This window comes from Periophthalmus magnuspinnatus, chromosome 3, assembly GCF_009829125.3.
Source record: "Periophthalmus magnuspinnatus isolate fPerMag1 chromosome 3, fPerMag1.2.pri, whole genome shotgun sequence".
NCBI classification, from domain to species: domain Eukaryota; kingdom Metazoa; phylum Chordata; class Actinopteri; order Gobiiformes; family Gobiidae; genus Periophthalmus; species Periophthalmus magnuspinnatus.
Genome location: NC_047128.1, coordinates 36,515,174 through 36,535,200, shown reverse-complemented (window position 1 = coordinate 36,535,200; position 20,027 = coordinate 36,515,174). Strand labels below are relative to the sequence as shown.

At 42.6% G+C, this 20,027-nt stretch overlaps 1 protein-coding gene across 1 annotated transcript; it reads right to left on the bottom strand.

Annotated features, from left to right (window-relative positions):
- Positions 1–632: 632 nt before the first annotated feature.
- LOC117393927 (immunoglobulin-like domain-containing receptor 2) lies at positions 633–19,779 on the bottom strand. Its single transcript, XM_055230919.1, has 9 exons — positions 19,662–19,779; positions 16,899–17,312; positions 13,786–13,905; positions 6,980–7,126; positions 6,361–6,519; positions 6,134–6,262; positions 4,434–5,130; positions 2,944–3,643; positions 633–1,900 (listed from the first exon to the last, which is right to left on the bottom strand). Exons 1-9 carry the CDS (start codon positions 19,705–19,707, stop codon positions 1,865–1,867), a joined length of 2,448 nt encoding a protein of 815 aa, XP_055086894.1. The 5' UTR covers positions 19,708–19,779; the 3' UTR covers positions 633–1,864.
- Positions 19,780–20,027: the final 248 nt, after the last annotated feature.

Here is a 20,027-nt window from a genome sequence, read left to right as displayed (position 1 = left end):
GAGATGAGGAGACGAGGAGACAAGGCTCGAGGAGACAAGGCTTGAGGAGACGAGGCCCGAGGAGACGAGGCCCGAGGAGACGAGGCCCGTCCATATTCACTGTATTGACTTTATCCTCCAGGAAACGACAGATTGAATCATATTTTTTGGGTAATTTTTTCATCGTGGGAAGTTTTTTCTTTGTGTTACAGGGAAATGTTGAGTTATTTTTTTTGATTTATGACGAGATTTAAACTGTAAAAGTCAGAATTAATACTCGACTGTGACTCATTAAAGTGTTTTATTCTGACATTTTTATTGAAGCTCATGTTTGTTTTTAATATTGTAGATTTATAATAGTTTTTATATTTTAAATCTGCTCTGAGGTCGTGACATAAATCACTTTTAATATTATAGTTTTCATCTATTATTTACTTCAGTGACAGATTAAACTTTAAAATGTGTGATCATTACAGGATTATATGATACAGACTAAATCAAATATATAAAAAATGTGAATTTATAATCAAGACGAGAGATAAAACTGTAAAGGCCATTTATAAATCACACATCACAATATCAAAACAAATAAAAAATACTCCACTTTATCTCTAAAACAAACATGTAAGAGTTTATACAAAGAAGCAAAACGAGGTGATAAACGTGTTAAAGCCGCTCCTGTTGACACTGGACGATAATGAGAGAAATAAAGTCGATATTAAACAAGAATAAAACTGAGACAGAAACATAATTTACATCATATCTGGGACAAACAAAAACAGGCTGAAAAATATAAATACACAAAGTTTTATCGTTGTGTCAAACTGAAACCCTCATATTTATAAAACACATTTTGGTTTGTGCTGCATCAGATCAGAGCCGCGTCAGATCAGAGCGGCGGCGAGGCATTGACCCTTTAACATTTACAAACAGGTTATTTCTGTGTCCACCAGGAGGCAGCAAACCGAGCCGTAAACTCCACACTTCAACAGTACTTCAACAGTACTTCAACAGTACTTCAACAGTACTTCAACAGTACTTCAACAGTACTTTAAAAATAATATTTCTGAACAGAGACTTTTTAGGACGGGACCTGGAAACATGTCAGATATTATTGTTTTAGAAGCAACATTTTTAAAACGATTTAACAAACTCCAGATCTATGTGGGTTTAAACATTTAGTGCAAAAACATTGATCACTGTCGTTAGTAAAGACGTAAAAATACAAAGATAAAAATACTACAAAATACTATTTACAATTTGCATAAAACTTCAGCTGTCACCTTTCATTTAGCTGCATATAAGGAGGTTAAAGCTGCACTACGAAACTTTTCCAGTGGTGGTGGTGAGGGGAGCAGCATCACCATGGAGACGAGCAGGTAGTGGACACTCAACCAGAAAAGTTACATACTGCGTCTTTAACTTGAAATCCAGAGTGTGAGTAGAAATCTAGAACAAAAAGTCTCTTTATATTTTCATCACTGCGGAAAAGCCTCATTGTCCCATTGTCCCGTTCCCTCGGTCTGTCCTGAGGGGACAGTCCAGGTCACACACAGAGTCCACTTAAGTCCAGGTCCAGCCCTGAGAGACAAGAGACGAGAGACAAGAGAGAAGAGACAAGAGAAGAGAGACGAGAGACGAGAGAGACAAGAGACAAGAGAAGAGAGACGAGACGAGAGAAGAGAGACAAGAGAGACAAGAGAAGAGAGACGAGACGAGGATGGACCCCTGATGACCTCATCTGTGCAGTGACAGCACATAAAGCCTTATTCAAGAGGCGCGTGTCCAGTCGGCTCCAACAGCTCCAGCGGCTCCAGTGGCTCCTGTGGCTCCTGCGGCTCCAGCGGCTCCAGCGGCTCCAGCGGCTCCTGCGGCTCCTGGCCCTTCAGACGATGAGAGAGTCCCGGCTGAGGACGGTGTTCTGCAACGAGAAAACGTGATGAAAATGATCATATTTGAGCTTTTGTGTTGTTGGAGTCGTCCTGTCCACTCTGGCTCATGCAGTTTCACTTTTATTCACTTTCACTCAAATATTTCAAATATTAAAGGTTTCGAGGCACAACAGAGGCCAACCAGCTGTGAGGTAACGACTAGAACAGTTTAAACTGATTCAAGGCAGCGTTTTTAATAACTTAATTACAGTTTATGACGTTTCATAAACAGATTTTATACAGTTTGTGTAAAACCTTGAGTCCTGTTTCCAAACAGCTGATCAGCCCGAGATTGAAAACTATTAATATTAAATCTACGGGAAAAATCAATGGGAAATTTACAGAAGCCAGAACCAAGTGGAGGCTGTTCAGCTTCAAAAGAAACACACAGTTACTTATTATATATACAAAGAAAAACATTTTAAAACCAAACTGTTACTTAAAAATCTGGGACAAGATGAGAGTCCTGTGCAGTTCTGTTTGTTTCCTGCCAGTGCACATTTTGTCCCAGATTTGGGTTGGTCCAGTGAACTTCAGCTGTTTTAGTTGTTAAAAGGTCGTGGGGAACACAAGCGTCTACCTAGAGGTCAAAGATTTCATCCTCAAAGCTTCTGAACCTGACCTGTCAAAAGGTCAAACACATTTAACACACGTCCATTTATACAAACAGTCTGTGCTTCACATTCTCCACTCCCTATTTGCTGCTGTTTGTCTCATATTTTACATTTATTCAACATGTTTATGGTGAATATCTCTGCAATCACTGAGACGATCCTCATGAAACAAAAACTGGCAAACAGTGTCTTCTCCGTCAGCGTAAATAAACTTTTTTTAAAATCACAACAGCTTCAGTGGTGCCATTATTCAGCCCCAAACACATGATTAAAACCATAAGATTAAGTTTGTGGAGGTTGTGGAACCAGCGGCTGAATAATAATGACAAGATTCACCATTTGTGGATAATAAATTTGAATATTCTTTTCAAAAACAACGTGAACCTGAACATAACCTATTATATAATCTACAAACTCACCATTTTTCTCGGCTTTTCCCTCGTTTCTTCTCTGCGTCCAGGTTGGACCAGAGCAGACGGCTGAGAGGACACGCTGTTCCCCGGGACAGGTCTCCAGGATGGACTTTGATTCCTGTTTGTTTCTGTGTCTGAGTAAAGTAAAGAGTCTCCATCGGGCCTGTTATTCGGGGAGTGTCTGTGCGATTCCCCGCTGCCCTGGTTGCAGCTGCTTCTGGAGGGCGTGTCTGACCCTCCGTCTCCTCTCGACGCTCCTTTCTCCAGGCTGACCCCTCGTAGCTTAGCCTTACGATCCAGAAGACTATTGAGAAACGTAGGGTCGTAGTCTTTTTCTTGTGAGGACGATGAGGGCGGAGGAGGGGGTACGGGGCGATCGGTGTCCCAGGTCCCTCTCCTCTTTTTGGGGGACGCTAGAGGGCTGATGTCCCGCCTGTTTTTTCTCCTGGGATAGTCGTCGCGGTCACCGGTGTGTCCCGTGTGGTTTTCGTTGGGATAATATTGCTGTGTAAGTCTGTTATCGTAAGTGTTGTGTTGACTAAACTCCTGGAGTTCGTAGTTTGTCCCGTCCTCTGCTCCTCGCTCCGCCCCTCGGCCTCGTCTCTGTGAATATGAAAAAGCGAACTCCTCCAGCTCGTCCAGAGACACAGTCCGTTCACCAGAGCGATAGGACTTCCTTTGTAGATGCTCAGAGCGTGGGTTCCACCTGAAAACAAGACGCAAACATTTTTGAAAACAAACATAACAAACCTCTTCACAGTAACAGCTGCTGTTATTGTCTGTGTCCCTCAGTCGTCCAGGTCTGATCCAGAGTAAAAAACAAAGTTTATCTGTCAGAAGTGAAGACGTTTAGCTGCTCGTTCAAGACGCTTCTTCAGTCCTGGTCAGATTACTGCTGGACACTGCCTTGTATCTGTCCATCTTAACAAAAATCTCTTCTTTATCTCCTCTCAAACCATTTCTTTTCTCTGGCTCAGGTCTGACCCTCAGTCTGTTCAAAGGAGGTCAGTGTCTGTGGGATGGAGATGAACAGCAGACTGTGTCCTGAGCTGTTCTCTCTGTTTATTCTCTTATGTAGATGAACAGCAGACTGTGTCCTGAGCTGTTCTCTCTGTTTATTCTCTTATGTAGATGAACAGCAGACTGTGTCCTGAGCTGTTCTCTCTGTTTATTCTCTTATGTAGATGAACAGCAGACTGTGTCCTGAGCTGTTCTGTCACTTTCATCGAACTTGTGAAATGATTTAAATATACCTATGGATGTTCACATTTATTCATAGTAATCACAGAAAGTATTACAGTATTGTGAGTAGTAAACTGTTGCAAACCACTTTTTGGTCAATTGTGTAACTTTTTAGGGCCCCCTGCACTGCCCCAGACCCCAAAGTGAGGCCCCCCACTAAAGATATGAAATGATTATTTATGAATGAAATGATTATAAATATTTGTCATTTTAACGTGTCAGAGGTTGTGTGAAGTGAACCGTGACCTCTGTACCTCTGATGGTCCTGGTCTCGGGGGTTTGGCTGGTGTTTGGCTCCTGGTCTTCGGCTCTGAGGGGGCGGAGCGTCGTCGCTGAACCGCCGCTGGACCGGAGGCTTCTCCTGTTTGAAGTACGGCTCTGAGTCCGGTTCGTCCCTGTACCGTTTTGGAGAGGGGGGGTCTTTCCTGTACCTTTGCGGCGACGGCGGGTCCTTTCGGTAGCGCTGTGGCGAGGGCGGGTTGTTTTGGTAGTGCTGCGGCGGGTTGTCTTGGTAACGGTGCGATGAGGCGGGGCTGTCGCGGTGGCGCTCGGGTGAAGGCGGGTTGTTACGGTGACGCTGCGGCGACAGGGGCCTGGGGCGGTAGTGCAGAGGAGAGGACGGTTTGATTCGAGGGGGCGAAGGTGGACTGTCCCGGTGACGTGGCGGCGACGGCGGGTCGTCATGGAAACGCTTCGACGACGGAGAGTCGACGTGGCGGTAGCGTTGCGGCGACGGCGGGTCGTCGTGGTGCTGACGGCGAGGTGACGTCGGGTCGTCGTGGTAGCGTTGAGGCGAGGGTACGTTGTCATGGAGACGCGGCGGCTCGGGGTCAAGGGTCAGGTCTACGTCGAGAATCGCAGGTAATGCTTTCTTCTGGACATTTTTGAAGGTTTTTCTGAAGTTGTTGTTTTCTCCTTCATGAAGAGAACTGAGCTCAGAGGCGCTGCTCGCTGGAAGAGGAACAAAACGTTTAAATAAAATAAACACGTCGTTTTACAGTGAGGACAGAAAATATTCAGACACTCAAATGTTTCACTCTTTGTTCTATTGCAGCCGTTTGCAGGATTATTAAAGTTTTCACGGGTCTTTCACTGAGGAGACGCTTCTGTCGGGGCCACTCTGCCATAAAACCCCGACTGCTGGAGGCTGCAGTGATGCTTGACTTTCTAGATCTTTCTCCCATCTCCCGACTGCCTCTCTGGAGCTCAGTGATCTTTGGGTTCTTTTTTACGTCTCTCACCAAAGATCTTCTGCCCCGACTGCTCAGTTTGGCCGGACGTTCTGAAGGATTCTGGTCGTCTGGTCGTTTTTTTAACCTTGACCAGATCTGTGTCTTGCCACAGTTGTGTCTCTGAGCTCTTCAGGCAGATCCTTTGACCTCATGAGTCTCATTTGCTCTGACGCTGTGAGGCCTGATATAGACGGGGGTGTGGCCTAATCAAGTCCGATCAGTTTGATCAAACACAGAAGAAATGGACAGAACCTGAGTTAAATATGAGGGTCACATAAAGAGTCTGAACACTTATGACCCCGTGATATTTCAGTTTTTCTTTTTTTAATAATTCTGCAAAAATTGAAACTTAAATTAACTTAAATGGTTTTAGCAAATGGCTGCAATATAACAAAGAGTGAAATATTTAAGGAGGTCAGAATACTGTCTGTACTCACTGCAGATAAATAAGAAACAGGTTTATTAAAGTTGGAGCAGTGTTTAGTCTGTACAAAAATATTAAGAAATGTTAAACAGTTTCATTTTCAAGTCTACGCTCGTGCTCATCACACAGATCAACTACAGGAAAGTTTAATAATTAAAACATGAGGCTGAGAAACATGCAGAGACTCCAATCATAAAGACAGAAGAAATAAATATGTTGAGAGATAAAGCCATGCTGCAGCAGACCCAGATGATCCAGAGGTGGAGAGGACAGAGCCACAGAGCGGGCGGAGTCTTACAGTGGAGGCTCGTGGACCTGGCGGGGTTGAAATGAGCCAGTTGTTTCTCTACATACTGCAGAACCCTGAGAGAATTCTGATCCTGTACTGAAGGCACGCAGTAGGGGGCGCTCATCGCATGAACCGGAACTAGAAAAATGATTTATCAAACTACACAGAACTTTACACAAACGCTCTGTCTTTAGAAACAACCAAATGTACAAGATATAAAAGCAAATGTTGTTTACCTGTGACTAGAGTGGCGTCTGACGGAGGGACAGACACAGACGCTTTGTCCACCAGAGACGGGGGCGTGATGGGGACCATGGCCGGGACCCCGGACACAAAATATGGAGGGTAGAGCGGAGTGGAGGGGCCCGTCTTTATGCCTTTACCTGCTTCATACACTAAAAAGGAACAGTTTTACATGAGTTTGTACGGTTTGAGAGTGTATTATCCACGATACGTATCTGTGTAAACAAAATGCATTTAATAAACTAAGATGGTGATTAAACGGACACTAAAATAAAAAAATACTAAAGTTGAATATAGTTTAATCGCTCAATCTACTAGAAACATAAAGATACTGTGAACAACAAAAACATGCAGTACCTAAATGTTTGTATGAAGTAACAACAAAATAATGACTGATTGTGCTTTATTATATCAGGTCTGAACAGTGACTGGGTTGTGTGTGTCTGTGTGTGTTTGTGTGTGTCTGTGTGCGTCTGTGTGCGTCTGTGTGTGTTTGTGTGCGTCTGTGTGCGTCTGTGTGCGTCTGTGTGCGTTTGTGTGCGTCTGTGTGCGTCTGTGTGTGTCTGTGTGTGTCTGTGTGCGTCTGTGTGCGTCTGTGTGTGCAGGTCTCACAGTGTCGGGGGCAGCAGCATGTGTCCGGGCAGCACCAGCAGCTGACGTAGCAGCAGCACGAGTGAGGACAGCACTGGCACCAACAGACTCCCACCAGCAACAAGAAGAGCACCGAGCCCAGAGCCACCGCCCCCACAAACACCCACTCTGCCAACACAACGACAGCAGCACGGGCGTAAGACAAAGTATCAGAACCAGAGATTTGACGGAGCTAACGCACTTTCATGACCCGCTGGCTTCTCTGATAAAAACACAGTCAGCAAAGTGAAAAGGGTCAAAGAGCAGAGTGACATCCTGCAAACGACACGGCGAGGAAGTGACATCATAACACTGGGCTTTGTGTCGAGATGTTGGGGAAAACGCAAGACAAACTGTGAAGTATCGTGAGTACAGAACCATCGTCTGTGTAAAGAAGTGACTGAGTGAGTGTGACGTCACCACAGCGTTCACTCTGATTAGAGCGGATAATCTGGAGCACAGTTTTATGTTTGGGATTCTGACCATGAGTATCACAGCAACCAAAGAGCCAATCAGGAGAGAGGCTGGTGAAGGTAACGCCCCTTACCCTCCACACCGCTGGTTCAGCAGGGAGCGAGCGCTAGCAATCGAACCTGTCGCTAACACGAACAGGAGCGACCTCGGGGAAAGAAGGACCTGATTTGTCTGTTATTAATGTTCAGATCTTGATTTACAGACACAATAGTGAAATAAAAACCCCAGGATCATGTAGAGGGTTAATACGAACATTTAAGACCAGAATGAGTCTGAAGCAGCAGAGACAGAGAGAGGACAGAGTTTATCAAAAAATGAAAAATGAACTCAAAGTAAAAAAAATAAACAAAAATAAACAAAAAAAACTCAAAATAATAAACTAAAAAAACCCTCAAAATAACAACAAAAACTAAACAAAAAAAAGTCAAAATAACAAAAAAGATAATAAACTAAAAAAAAAGTCAAAATAACAAAAAAATTCTAATAAAAATACCAAAAAAAACAACAAAAAAAAACAAAAAACCCAACTCAAAATACCAAAAAAAAAACAAAACAAACAAACCCTAAAACTAAAAATAACTCAAAAAAATTAACCCCAGGATCATGTAGAGGGTTAATACGAACATTTAAGACCAAAAAGACGAGTCTGAAGCAGCAGAGACAGAGAGAGGACAGAGGACACAGAGGGGACACAGAGAGGACACAGTTTAACACAGAAAGTGAATTGGAATTGGAGTCGATGGAACAGGAAGTGCACCATGATCACTTCCTGTTTGTAGCGCGGCGGCTAACAGGTTAGCTCTGTCATTTATATAAACAGACTATGATCAAAACACAACAGCACAGATGGGCATCAACCTGTAACTCACACACTCACACACACACTCGCACACAAACATCAGAGCACGCAGACACCAGGGGGTTAAGTGTCTTGCCCCTCGACACAACAACAGCGATCATCTGTACTGAAGACAGGACATGAGATAGTTGTATCTGTTAAAGGGCAGATAAACCAGATGTATCAGTGTGTAAGGACAGAGCGCACAGGAAAGAGCAGGACAAAGAGGAAATGTTTAACAATGTGAAAACTCCACACCATCTTTTCACTGCTCACACCGAGACAGAGACAGGAAACTGGCCCTCGCTCCAGGAAGGAACAGACAGTTTATGTCAGAAAGATACTCCGGATTCGTCACAACAAACGAAACTGAAGCCAAACCTGATTTTCAGACTATAGCTGCATTTAAATATCCACACGTCACGACAAAACGGGCATAAAATGGAACTAAATTCAGATTAAACATAAACTAGAACAGGACCAAATTAAGACTAAACCAACAGGACCAGGACGAGGGAGGACAGATTAGACATTTTTATGAGTTTATGTTCACAGTTCATTCATTTTCTGTGCGATACATTGACAAACACGCTTAAGCACATTTCTGATAAACTGCAAAACTATAATCAGATTAAAAAGAATATATAAATATAATAAATGCATGTATGTTGTGGGTGACATGGATGAAAAGCTGTATATACTTTCATTAGTATCGCCCAAAACATCACAGCACCAGTTTATAAATCCAGTTTTTGTGAATTATTATTAAAAATGTGACAGTTTCTCAGTTGTTTTGAGCGTCTTGAAGGTGGAAAAGCAGCATCAGCAACAAAACGTCAACAAAATGTCCAGATAAGTCCCTAATCTCTGTGGGTGTGAGTGATTCATTGCTCATTCTGTGGATTCCAGACAATACTTTAATAACTTAACACTTCTGAGGTTAAAATGAGATTAGAACAACTTCAAATGAGTCAAACTCACGCTCTATGTCAGGGCCGTGTCCACAGACTCGGGGCTATGTGCTAATCGCAGCCATAAATAACTATAATGACCATAATAAGTGTTTACCGCAGAGGCTCATCCCAGCGACAGATTTATGTGAGGAGTGAGATCTCAATGGCGAAAGCTTCCAGTTAAACATTCTGTGGTGTTTGGGAATGTGGGAGTTGTTGTGATTAGAGCTACTAAAGGGAAAAGATCATTGTTATGAGTTGTACTTGATATATTAGAGAGGACTTTAGTAGGTTTTATACTGTACTCTCTGTGAAAGGGATGGAAAGAAACACGATTAAAGATGAGACGAGACACGACACACGAGGTCTGGTCCGTGAGGATGAGACAAGATGAGATTTTATAGGAAACTCTAAATGTTGTCCTCCATTTTGTGTTATTGTAGGACTGTTTTTTGGAGCTACGGCGTCTTAAGAACCCTGACCCGTCTTTGTTTCCTGAGCCAAATTTGAGGAAAAACCAAAGGGAGAAAAACCCCAAACCCAAACACATCACACATGAATCACTACTGTTAAATCTACTGTATGTTTGCGACAGTGGAGCAGCGTTAGTACGAGCGAAGCAGCCAGGTGAGGGCGCTCTAAAGCCCCAGTCCCGTACCTGGCATTATCTTCAAATCAAAGCCTGGCAGCAGATCTTCAGGTACAGCTGAGAGACCTGGAAAACACAGACAGAAGGTGAAGAAGAGAGCAGAAATGAAGGGGTTAATATAGTGCAGAGGACAGGTCCGCAGCAGCATGCAAAGAGACGGCAGTAAAAACAAGCTCCACATCGTCCCCGTTGAGATTAAAAGTGCACTGTGTAACCTTCTGTTTGTCTCCAGTACAGAATTAAAATGATCTAATGTGTGTTTATTTAATCACAGCTGTTTTTACGGCTCAAAAACACCATGAAAAACTTGAAAATAACATCTACTCCACCAGAAAAGTTACACAGTGAATCAACTGAGGTACGTGAAAACAAACGGGAGCATGATTCATTTCAGGATAATTCTGAGCAGGTGTAAAAAGAGGCACATGCAGCAAATCCCCAAATCACCGTGTGCGTGTAGAGAGAGAGCGCCCAGTCAGCAAACTATAAGCCACAGAGAAATGTGAGTGTGCAGAGCTAAAACTCCTCAAGACTCTTACTCACTGAACTGGGGCGAGACGGCAGGTGGTCATTTAACCCCTGTGGACAAACAACTCACTGAAACGTCCTGTGTTACGTCAAATGAGACTTAAGTCATGTTCTAACGCTGTTATCTCGACAAAAACAGACCCGGAGCTGCGTTTTGTTTCATTCACACATGTTTGAGGAACAACTTTACCTTTAGTTCAGTCGAGATAAGTGACAACTCCAGGACTGAAATGATCCAAATGATTCTATAAATGAAGGTGTGTGGAGTTTAAAAACACAGTGGAGCACTTCCTGTATCACCACATGATGACATCACAAGGTGGAACAGAGTGTTTTCAGTTTGTGTGTTAAACATGTGAGAATGAAACAAAACACAACTCCAGGTCTGTGTGTGATGAGAAAACAACATAAAAACAGATGAGAAAATAGTGTAACATGGACCTTTAAATAAATATTATGGATTAGCCTCTTCATCATCATCATCATCATCATCATCAGTATTTTCAGTTCGTGTCAATGCTGTGATTTGTTTGAACTGTGGTTCTTAAAATAGTTGGACTAAACCTGCCTAAAGTCGATCTAAATGAGAAATAAAAGGATGAAGATGAAGAAAATCAATGATATATTTAAGACATTTATCAGAGCAGCATGGGCCTGTCACTCCCACATGAAAACACAAAACACACACCACAGACCCTCACACTCCTGCACTCCTGGTCTCACTCCTGTAGTCACACTCCTGTTCACTCCTGTTCACTCCTGTTCACTCCTGTTCACTCCTGTTCACTCGTGGTGCAGAGGAGGAGGTCGAGTGGTGGAGCTCAGATGAATCATGTTCGTTCCCTCCTGATCCACTGAACATTTTCATGACTTCATTCCCTCTTTTTTCCTCCATGTAACATCTGTGAGACTGAACATTCCAAACAGTGTCTTTAATTTCTGTTATCTGAGCTAAACCTGACTGTGGCAGATGGAAACCGCGTTAAAACTGGTTCAAGAATGTGTCTTATCCTGAGCCACAGCTCCAGTGAATCTGTTATGAAACAAGTGCAGATCATTTAGTCGAGTGGAGTCAGACACACGAGGGAATGTGGCCCAGTCTGCACACGGCTCAGTCCAGCTTTACATGAGCCCACTGCCCAAAGGCGAGAGAGATGTATGTGAAATATATTAAAACATTTATTTAACTTGAGGTAAAGTTTATTTTTTGCTCTGCTCGTTCAGATTGAGCCTAAACGTCCAAATCACTATTTTCTGATTCATGTATTGACATTTCATCATCTCAAACTGAGCTGGAGTTGTGTTTTGTTTCATTCTCACATGTTTAACACACAAACTGAAAACACTCTGTTCCACCTTGTGATGTCATCATGTGGTGATACAGGAAGTGCTCCACTGTGTTTTTAAACTCCACCTTCATTTATAGAATCATTTCGATCATTTCAGTCCTGGAGTTGCCACTTATCTCGACTGAACTAAAGGTAAAAGAAGCTGTTAACTAGAAAATTTCTACCACTTAATGACATCACAAGGTGGAACGTCGCATTTTGAGCTTTGGAGATGTGACAGACTAATAATAAATTAAACAAAACCCGACTCCAGGTCTGTTTTTAGGAGGAAACAGGATTATAACATGGATTAAAGCTCATGACAGTCAGTTTTGTGTGATATTTAACGTTTCCATCTGTAAATTACATCAGTCGATCTGTTGTAATTCTCACACTTCACCACTAGATGCTGCCTATGTTACTGCTGTCTGTGAGGGGGAGGGGCCAGGTCTGACATCTGCGTCTACTGATGTTAAATAAACCTGCAGATGGAAGATTTAAGAGGCTGAACATGAACACTATAAAGTTATGAATATAAAAGTAATAAATAAATATAATTCCACCGTTCATCGTCACACAACACACTTTAAACGTTACACTAATTTGATAAACGTGCATAAACCCAAACGACAGTCAAACCAAACATGTTATTCTCACAGAGTCGTCCACAGGTTCAACTCTGCAAAGTTTGTAGAGGAGAAACATTTTGAAATCTCCCTGCAAACATCGCACTTATATGAAAACATTTACAGGACAGAGCTCTTGGTGGTGGCTCAGATTGTGCGACGTCAGCCCTGACACAAACAGAGGCACATACATCGCACAAAAGACCAGGTTTCCACGGTTACGAGGGGCACAGCGGCGCAGAAATACCACAATGCTCCAGTAGTAAATCTGAGCGTTGAGGGGCCGCGTCGGTCATGTGATAAAGAGGAACACTGTGGGGATATTTAAAGTAAATCAGAGTTAACTGTGGTGAACTTTGACCCATCACAGCCAGAATCCTTAAGGCGAGGGATTTCAAAAGGGCGCTAGGTTTGAATGAGGCTTAAGTGTAAAATCAGCACAGTGGGCTAATCACCAACAAAATACTCCTCCTCACCAGGACCCGAGCTTCTGGAGTTTGGCCCCTGAGGAGTCCACTGTGAGAGACCAGAAAAGACACAGGACGATCGTGTTTGGACAATTTAACTCAAGCCAACGTCAACCAACGATTTACAATAAGTTAATGATTCTTTTCATCGAGGGCCGAGCTCAAAGTGAGAATTTAACTCAGCAAAACCACAGCAATATTAGTCAGAACAAATGTGTTTGATTCATCCAGGGAAAATACAATGAGCGCACTCAGACTCGTTTAAAAATACAGAACAAAGTAAAGAAGCAGGGCCACGACACAAATCCATTTAAAACATAAAAACAGGAGCAGATGTGATTAAAAATGTCCATCAGCACATTGTCAAAGTGCATCTGTGGCACCAATTCTCCAGTTTTACACAAAAGCAAAAGCAAAATAACCAAAAAACCTTCGTCCCATCTCAGTTCGGGCAGTTTTTAGACTGAAATAAACCTGAGATCTTGGATTAAAAGTTCACGTATCAAAGTTCAACGAGCAGCTTTTCCACTACTTTTCCATCAAGTGAACATAGATGGTTTAAACTCATCTCCTTTTATGAAATGAACAGAATAAATGTTTAAATCAGAGGCTGGAGTCTGTGTGTTTATTATATCTACATAATCTAGTACAAAAACAAAGGCTGAACTATTTCTCTTCTGTTTTTCAGTGGAATAAAAGGTTTGTTGAGAGTAAAGATAAGAATTTATGCAGCATTTCAAATGGAAGTCATGTTGAGATGAAGAGAGTGAGATTCTACTGATCACATAAACCCATTTCAGTTACTTCTTTACTTGTTAAGCAGCTCATTTTAATTATCAGTTATTTATTTATTCACCTGTTTTTAGACGACAGCCGCCTCTATTAACTGACCTTTACACTGCAGCATTTACATTTGAAAACTTACCGAGCACAAGCAGCTCCACGGAGGCTTCGTTTTGTCCTTCCAGATCGTCTGAAATAATGACTTTACAAATGTACACGCCGCTGTCGCCCCACTGCACCTCTCCGATCCGCAGATCCGCCTCTGAAAATGAAACACGCATTTTAAAAGAGCTCATTTTACACTGTTTTCTGATCTGAGTTATGTGTCATCATCTCAAACAGACCTGGAGCTGCGTTTTGTTTCATTCTCACACATTTAACACACAAACTCTGCAGATTTAGACTTTTCTCAAACTGGAAACACTCTGTTCCACCTCGTGATGTCATCTACACAAATCTGACATCGTGGTTTACATAAGACTTATCTCAGTTTAAATACTTTGTCCCATTAGCGCTGACCCAGTTCGGAGACAGGAAAAGGGTTGTACGGTATAATTCACTTCCTTTTCCGATTTTCTATGGAAGACGGAAGCTCCGGGCCAGTGCGTCTGCTTCCAGAACATTCAGAGATCTTTGTGTTATTGTGATCGATCTGGGGTTTAAGATTCCACTCAACATAATGCACATTTTTAATATGTTCAGGACACAGGACTGAAATACTGATGATTCTAAGAGTCCAGTGCGTTTCAGGACGTGTTTAAAGGAGGTTTGAGCTTTGACTGTGGATCAGACGACTCAGGGACACACAGTTTAACAAAGGCTGTGCAAACCGTTTAGACATTTTTCCAAACTGCAGCCTGTGAAATTTCCTTTTGCTACGTTAGAATGAATAACTATGCTTAGCTATTCTCCCAGAGTTTATTATTTTATTGTTACAGTTCATTATTGTCCAGTGCTCAGGTGAAGACGAGGATTAGATTATGGCTGTGACGCAGAAATATGTACAAGATATTCCACATATATCTATAAATCTAGTCAATAACCACGTAGGGACTTATTGAGAGGCGTGTTCTGACTCAAAATATGCTTCAACAATCGGAGCAAGAGACGACACGGACGCTCGTCACAGTCTGATCAGAGGCCTGTGAACCAACGAAGAGGCGTTCAGTCTAAACCACAGTGTCGTGTCACTATAGCACGTGTATAAAACTCATAGATTAGGCGTAAACGTGGAGTCTCTGCCTGGAAATGTCAAGTGCACAGACTCTGACTGGTTGGTGAAGTACATTTTTGTTTGAATTTCATCTCTAGGTCGAGGTTAATCTTTGTTTTAGCAGAAACTAATGAGAGGAAAAGGCTGATTTCCTCAACAGCTGCTCAATTTGTGTGTCAAGTTGGCGAGAAGTTGTAGGAGTGAAGATGTTTGTCTGCTCATCCAAGCCGCGGCTTGGATGAGCAGACAAACATCTTCACTCCTACAACTTTATGTCCAGTTAACAGATTTTATTTTTGGCTTTTACTGTGATTCAGACCTGGACGACCTCCAAATATTCCAAAACATTTGTGGAGAGTGACAAAAACTGCACAGAGACGATGCATTTTTAATATAAATGATCCACGTATCTACAGTTTCTTTCTAAAGTCGCATACAGAGCAGAACTAACAGTGTCACGGCTTCAGTCCAGCAGTTTTAATGAGTAAACTTGACGTTAACCCTGTCCCCGCCGCCCGCTGGCACAGACGCCAGCCTCCCCGTGACCCTGGAGAGGATTACATGAGTATGGATGACTGGGCGTCTCAAAGGAGAAACACACTCAAAGCTTTGGTCTTGTGTTTTCACGCCATCGCTGCAGTGTTCAGAGGGAAGAGGACAGAGGGGGAAGGAAAGGAAAGAAAGAGAGATGTGTTTTGCTGCGACACGGACCAAATCTTTGAGGGAAAGTGAAAGAGAGACATTGAAGTACATCAGACAGAGTGAGACTCCTTTTGTCCTTGTTCCTGGAGAAGAGGACACTTCATCTTAAAGACACATCAATCCTGCAGCTAAGAACAAACCCACATTCACAGCCCTCGGACGCTCCCTCGCTTTCCCTTTAACTCCTGAGCGTGTCGAGTCTCTGCTCCTTTACATTTTGTTCTGTCGTATTTGTTCTTTCAAGTTTGACACTGAAAGTTTATCTGAAAACGTTGAGGAATTTGAGAGATGTGGCCGAGGTGGAGCCGGACTCGTGTGGATTAAATAAAACAAAGAACAAAACAACAGCATCTTTACATTTCACCTTCTTCAGTGAACAAATAAAACACGAAGTACAACACTATAGATCAGATCTGCTAAACACTGACAGCTGACGATCGATCCTCTGTTTTATGTGTCATATTAACAGATTCTGTATTTATTAAACTGTTAAACCTGTTACGCAACACACATGGACTGACAGACGCATGAAATTTACACATCTACTCAAGAATACTAGTGCTTATTCACACATTTAAAAAGGAAACTGTCCAAACAAGATGTAGCGTTGTCTAGAAAGTCGCACAGTGGCATAAATCTTACACATCTCCTTGGAGTCGGCGCCACCAGACCAACAGATGCCATAGATATGTTAATTATTCCTAACTCTTCTGCTGTCATGTTGAACTTTAAGAGTTTGTTACTTAACCAAAAGTTAGGCACAGTCAGATGAAATAAAAAAGGAGATACGGTCAAGTTTGAGTCTCAAAATGTGCCTCAGACGCCTCTGGAAATGAAACACACTTTTTAAAGAGCACACGTTACGCCGTTTCTGATCTGTTCCTCTGTTTCCTCGTCACACACAGACCTGGAGTTGTGTTTTGTTTCATTCACACATGTTTTAACACACAAACCTGCAGATTTAGGCTGAGCTCTTCTCTAAAACTGAAAACACTGTGTTCCACCTTGTGATGTCATGTGTTTTTAAACTCCACACATCGTCTCTAGAATCATTTGGATCATTTCAGCCCTGGAATGTCCGATCTCTACTGAACTAAAGGTTAAAAGCAGCTGGTAACTTGAAAACTACCACTTCATGACGTCACAAAGTGGAACAGAGCGTTTGGAGCTTCAGAGATGTAACAGACTAATAATAAAGTGTGTTTTTGAGAAGAGAACACGGCGTCAAACTCACAAGAATCAGGTTTGGGAGTTGATCTTGTTTCTTGTTGATCTTTGGTACATTGAATTAAAACACAATCGTCTCATTCAGGCCTAACGTGTTTTTGAATTAAACTCACTGTTGATGACGGAGATGTCTCTGGTCTTGTAATACTCAGACAGAGTAATGGAGGATCCAGACACAGAGGCCACAGTGCGCACCGTCCGGCCGCTGTCCGCACAGTCCAGGTAACTGGCTGTACCCGTCTCATATCGCCCTCCGTACCCCCCCTGCGTCCCGTATCCTCCATGCCCGGTGTACCCGCTCCCAGGACCGGTCCCGCCTCCGCCCACACCTCCTCCTAAACTGTCGGAGAAGCTGAAGGAGTCCCGGGTGCGATCGCGGCAGTAGGACTTGTACACCCACTGCACGACGGGGGTCTGAGTAGAGACGCTGTTGTACTGGCAGGGAAGGACCACAGACTGGAACAGGACGGCATATCGTCTCTCGTCCCGCACGAAAACATGGACTGAAGAGCAGAGAGGAAGGACGGCTGTGGAGGAGGAGAGGCAGTTAGTGAAAGCACCGAAACGAGACGGAGATGACACCAAAACAGGACGATTTAGACGATGATTAAACACATAAACCCCTCAAACATGTCCCTCTGAGCCACAAGAGCGATGACGCAGAGAGACAGGCCAGTGTTTGTCCACTGAGCCGAAGGTCGGTGGTTCGAATCCCGCTCTCGACATAAACATCATTGGTTGGTCCGTCCAGCCCCTCGGAGCTGATTCTAGCTCCTACAGATGAACGCTGTCGTTGCGTCCATGGGCAAGACACTTAAAGCTTAATTTTACAAAATCCGAGACCAAGAGCAAACATTTTATCCTTAAAGGCAAGTTGTAATAATAAGAACGCTAAAGTAACACATTTATATTTATTCAGCGACATGAAGCACAGACAGAACTGGACACGTGTCTGGTTTGTTAACGTAAGATATTAACAGTTAATCAGATAAATAAAGCAGAAAAAACAAGCAACAAGTTTAATTTTAGTATCGATTAGCATCTGATTTTTGATATTTTTGACAAGCCGACAGCACAGACACAAATAAAACTCTTCTGGAGACTGACCACTGCCAGAAAACACGTTAAAGATTCTCCGTCCTCCACTTGAACTGATACAGAACATTTGGTGTGAAAAGTTCAAACATTATCTACCAAAGCAGTCGTTCTGTAAACATCTATTCTTACTCCAAAGATAAGGTCACTCCAGCAAATAAAAAACTCTCTTTACAAACAGGGAGAGAACACACGCCCAGACACAGCTGTAACACGACGAGTTTAACCTGGAGAACATGTGAGGAGAGGGCTCGGCTGCACTAAAGAAAACACCACTGGACTTTACATGTTTGGTTTTTCTGTGAAGGAGGGACCAAAGAAAACATGCCAGTAATAAGGCACTTACACTGTGGTCCACAGACTTGTCCTGGAGCGGACGGTTTAACACGAGATGCTCAGGGTTTGTGGATTTTTAGAGGGAATATTTACTATATGGAAAAAGATAAACGATAATATTAAAACTCATTTGTGCCACTGACACGACATCCTCAGAGCAGATTTACACCACAAAAACTATTATACATCTACAATATTGTTAAAAATGTCAGAATGAAACACTTTAGTCCACAGTTTGCATCTGTAATGAGTAACAAGTGTTAATTATAACTTTTAAATCTTATCGTAAAGACAAAAAATAACTCCAGATTTCCCTGTAGTGCAGTTTCCCCACAGGCCTCACTTTTACATCATTTAATTGTCCTGCACAGGCTTGTTATTAGTCTAAAGTGATATATATTCAGTATGTTTTATGTTTGTGATATTGGTTAAATAAAAATACAGTTTATAAATCAGTTTCTATTCACTCAGAACAGAAATAAATCAGCAACAACTGAAATAACACGAATAAAGAATACAATCTGATGTTATAATTGAACAGTTAATGGAATATTGGGGATGAGGAGGGTTTGCAGGAGGAGGAGGAAGAGGAGGAGGAGGAGCAGGAGCAGGAGGAGGAGGAGGAGCAGGAAGAGGAGGAGAAGGAGGAGGAGCAGGAGCAGGAGCAGGAGGAGGAGGAGGAGCAGGAAGAGGAGGAGAAGGAGGAGGAGCAGGAGCAGGAGGAGGAGCAGGAGCAGGAGGAGGAGGAGGAGCAGGAAGAGGAGGAGGAGGAGGAGGAGCAGGAGCAGGAGGAGGAGGAGGAGCAGGAGCAGTAACAGGTCTGGGGCTTTACAGTCCGAGGAGGAGGATTCCAGACTTTATTAGTTTTCTGAGAAACCCCCAACAATGAAATGAAAACATGAGAGAAGAAGAGGAAGCGGAGGAAGAAGAGAAGAGAAGAGAAGAGGAGGAGGAGGAGGAGGAGGAGGAGGACCACTGAGAACCAAGGAAAAGCAGCAGAAGAAGCAGAAGGATGGATTTATGTTGAAATAGTTAAAATACAGAGTAAATCCCAAATGTTCCACTGATGTTATACTTTTTCTTTTTTTTTTTACTAGACTTTAGTTTGCTGCATTTTATTTACACATGTTACTATAAAAAGTTAAAGGTTTATTTTCAAATCTGGGTCTAGAAAACTGCACATCCGCACAAATTATGAGTTAATATTTTAATTATAATTCAAATATATGAATATGATATGATATAATATGAAATGAAAACTGTATAAATCTGTTTGAAGCTCAGGACAAAACAGCAGATTCACAACAACATCTGAATAAAAATATAATAATAATAAATCAAAGTCTGTGTAAAAGCGCAAATCTGTGCGCCGCGCTCCGGATCTGCGCAAAAACAAAACAACCTGCTGCTGCTGCGGGTCATTTCACCGTGAGAGTGTGACTTACCGCACAAATAAACCGCTACAATCCACCTGGGCGCAGTCAGACTCATCTCCCTCTCGCCACATCCACAGTTTGATCAAGTTTTCTGGAGCAGATCGTCAAGTTTTCTCCTCGTCCCTGAACTCGTCTCTGAGCGCGCGGATAACGGGACAGTGACGTGATGACGTCAAGTGCGAGAAGGCAGGATGCACTTCCGGTCAGGCTTTTCAAAATACACCACCACCTGTTGTTAAAAATAATAAATAATAATAATAATCTCTTATTCATCCCTAAAATGGATTACAGAGCATGTTTTTTGCACAGACGGATTATCCACTGCAGTCCATGAAAACTGAATCGCTAATAGACCGTTTCTTTCTACAAACTGCA

What these genes read in the sequence shown, in the direction of transcription:
- LOC117393927 (XM_055230919.1), bottom strand. Translation starts at nt 19,707, where the DNA reads ATGAGTCTGACTGCGCCCAGGTGGATTGTAGCGGTTTATTTGTGCG. An exon ending in CGTGGAGCTGCTTGTGCTCG is followed by an intron (nt 7,127 to 13,785) that starts GTAAGTTTTCAA and finishes TTGTGTTGGCAG; the next exon opens with AGTGGGTGTTTGTGGGGGCG. An exon ending in GGGAAAAGCCGAGAAAAATG is followed by an intron (nt 1,901 to 2,943) that starts GTGAGTTTGTAG and finishes TTCTCGTTGCAG; the next exon opens with AACACCGTCCTCAGCCGGGA.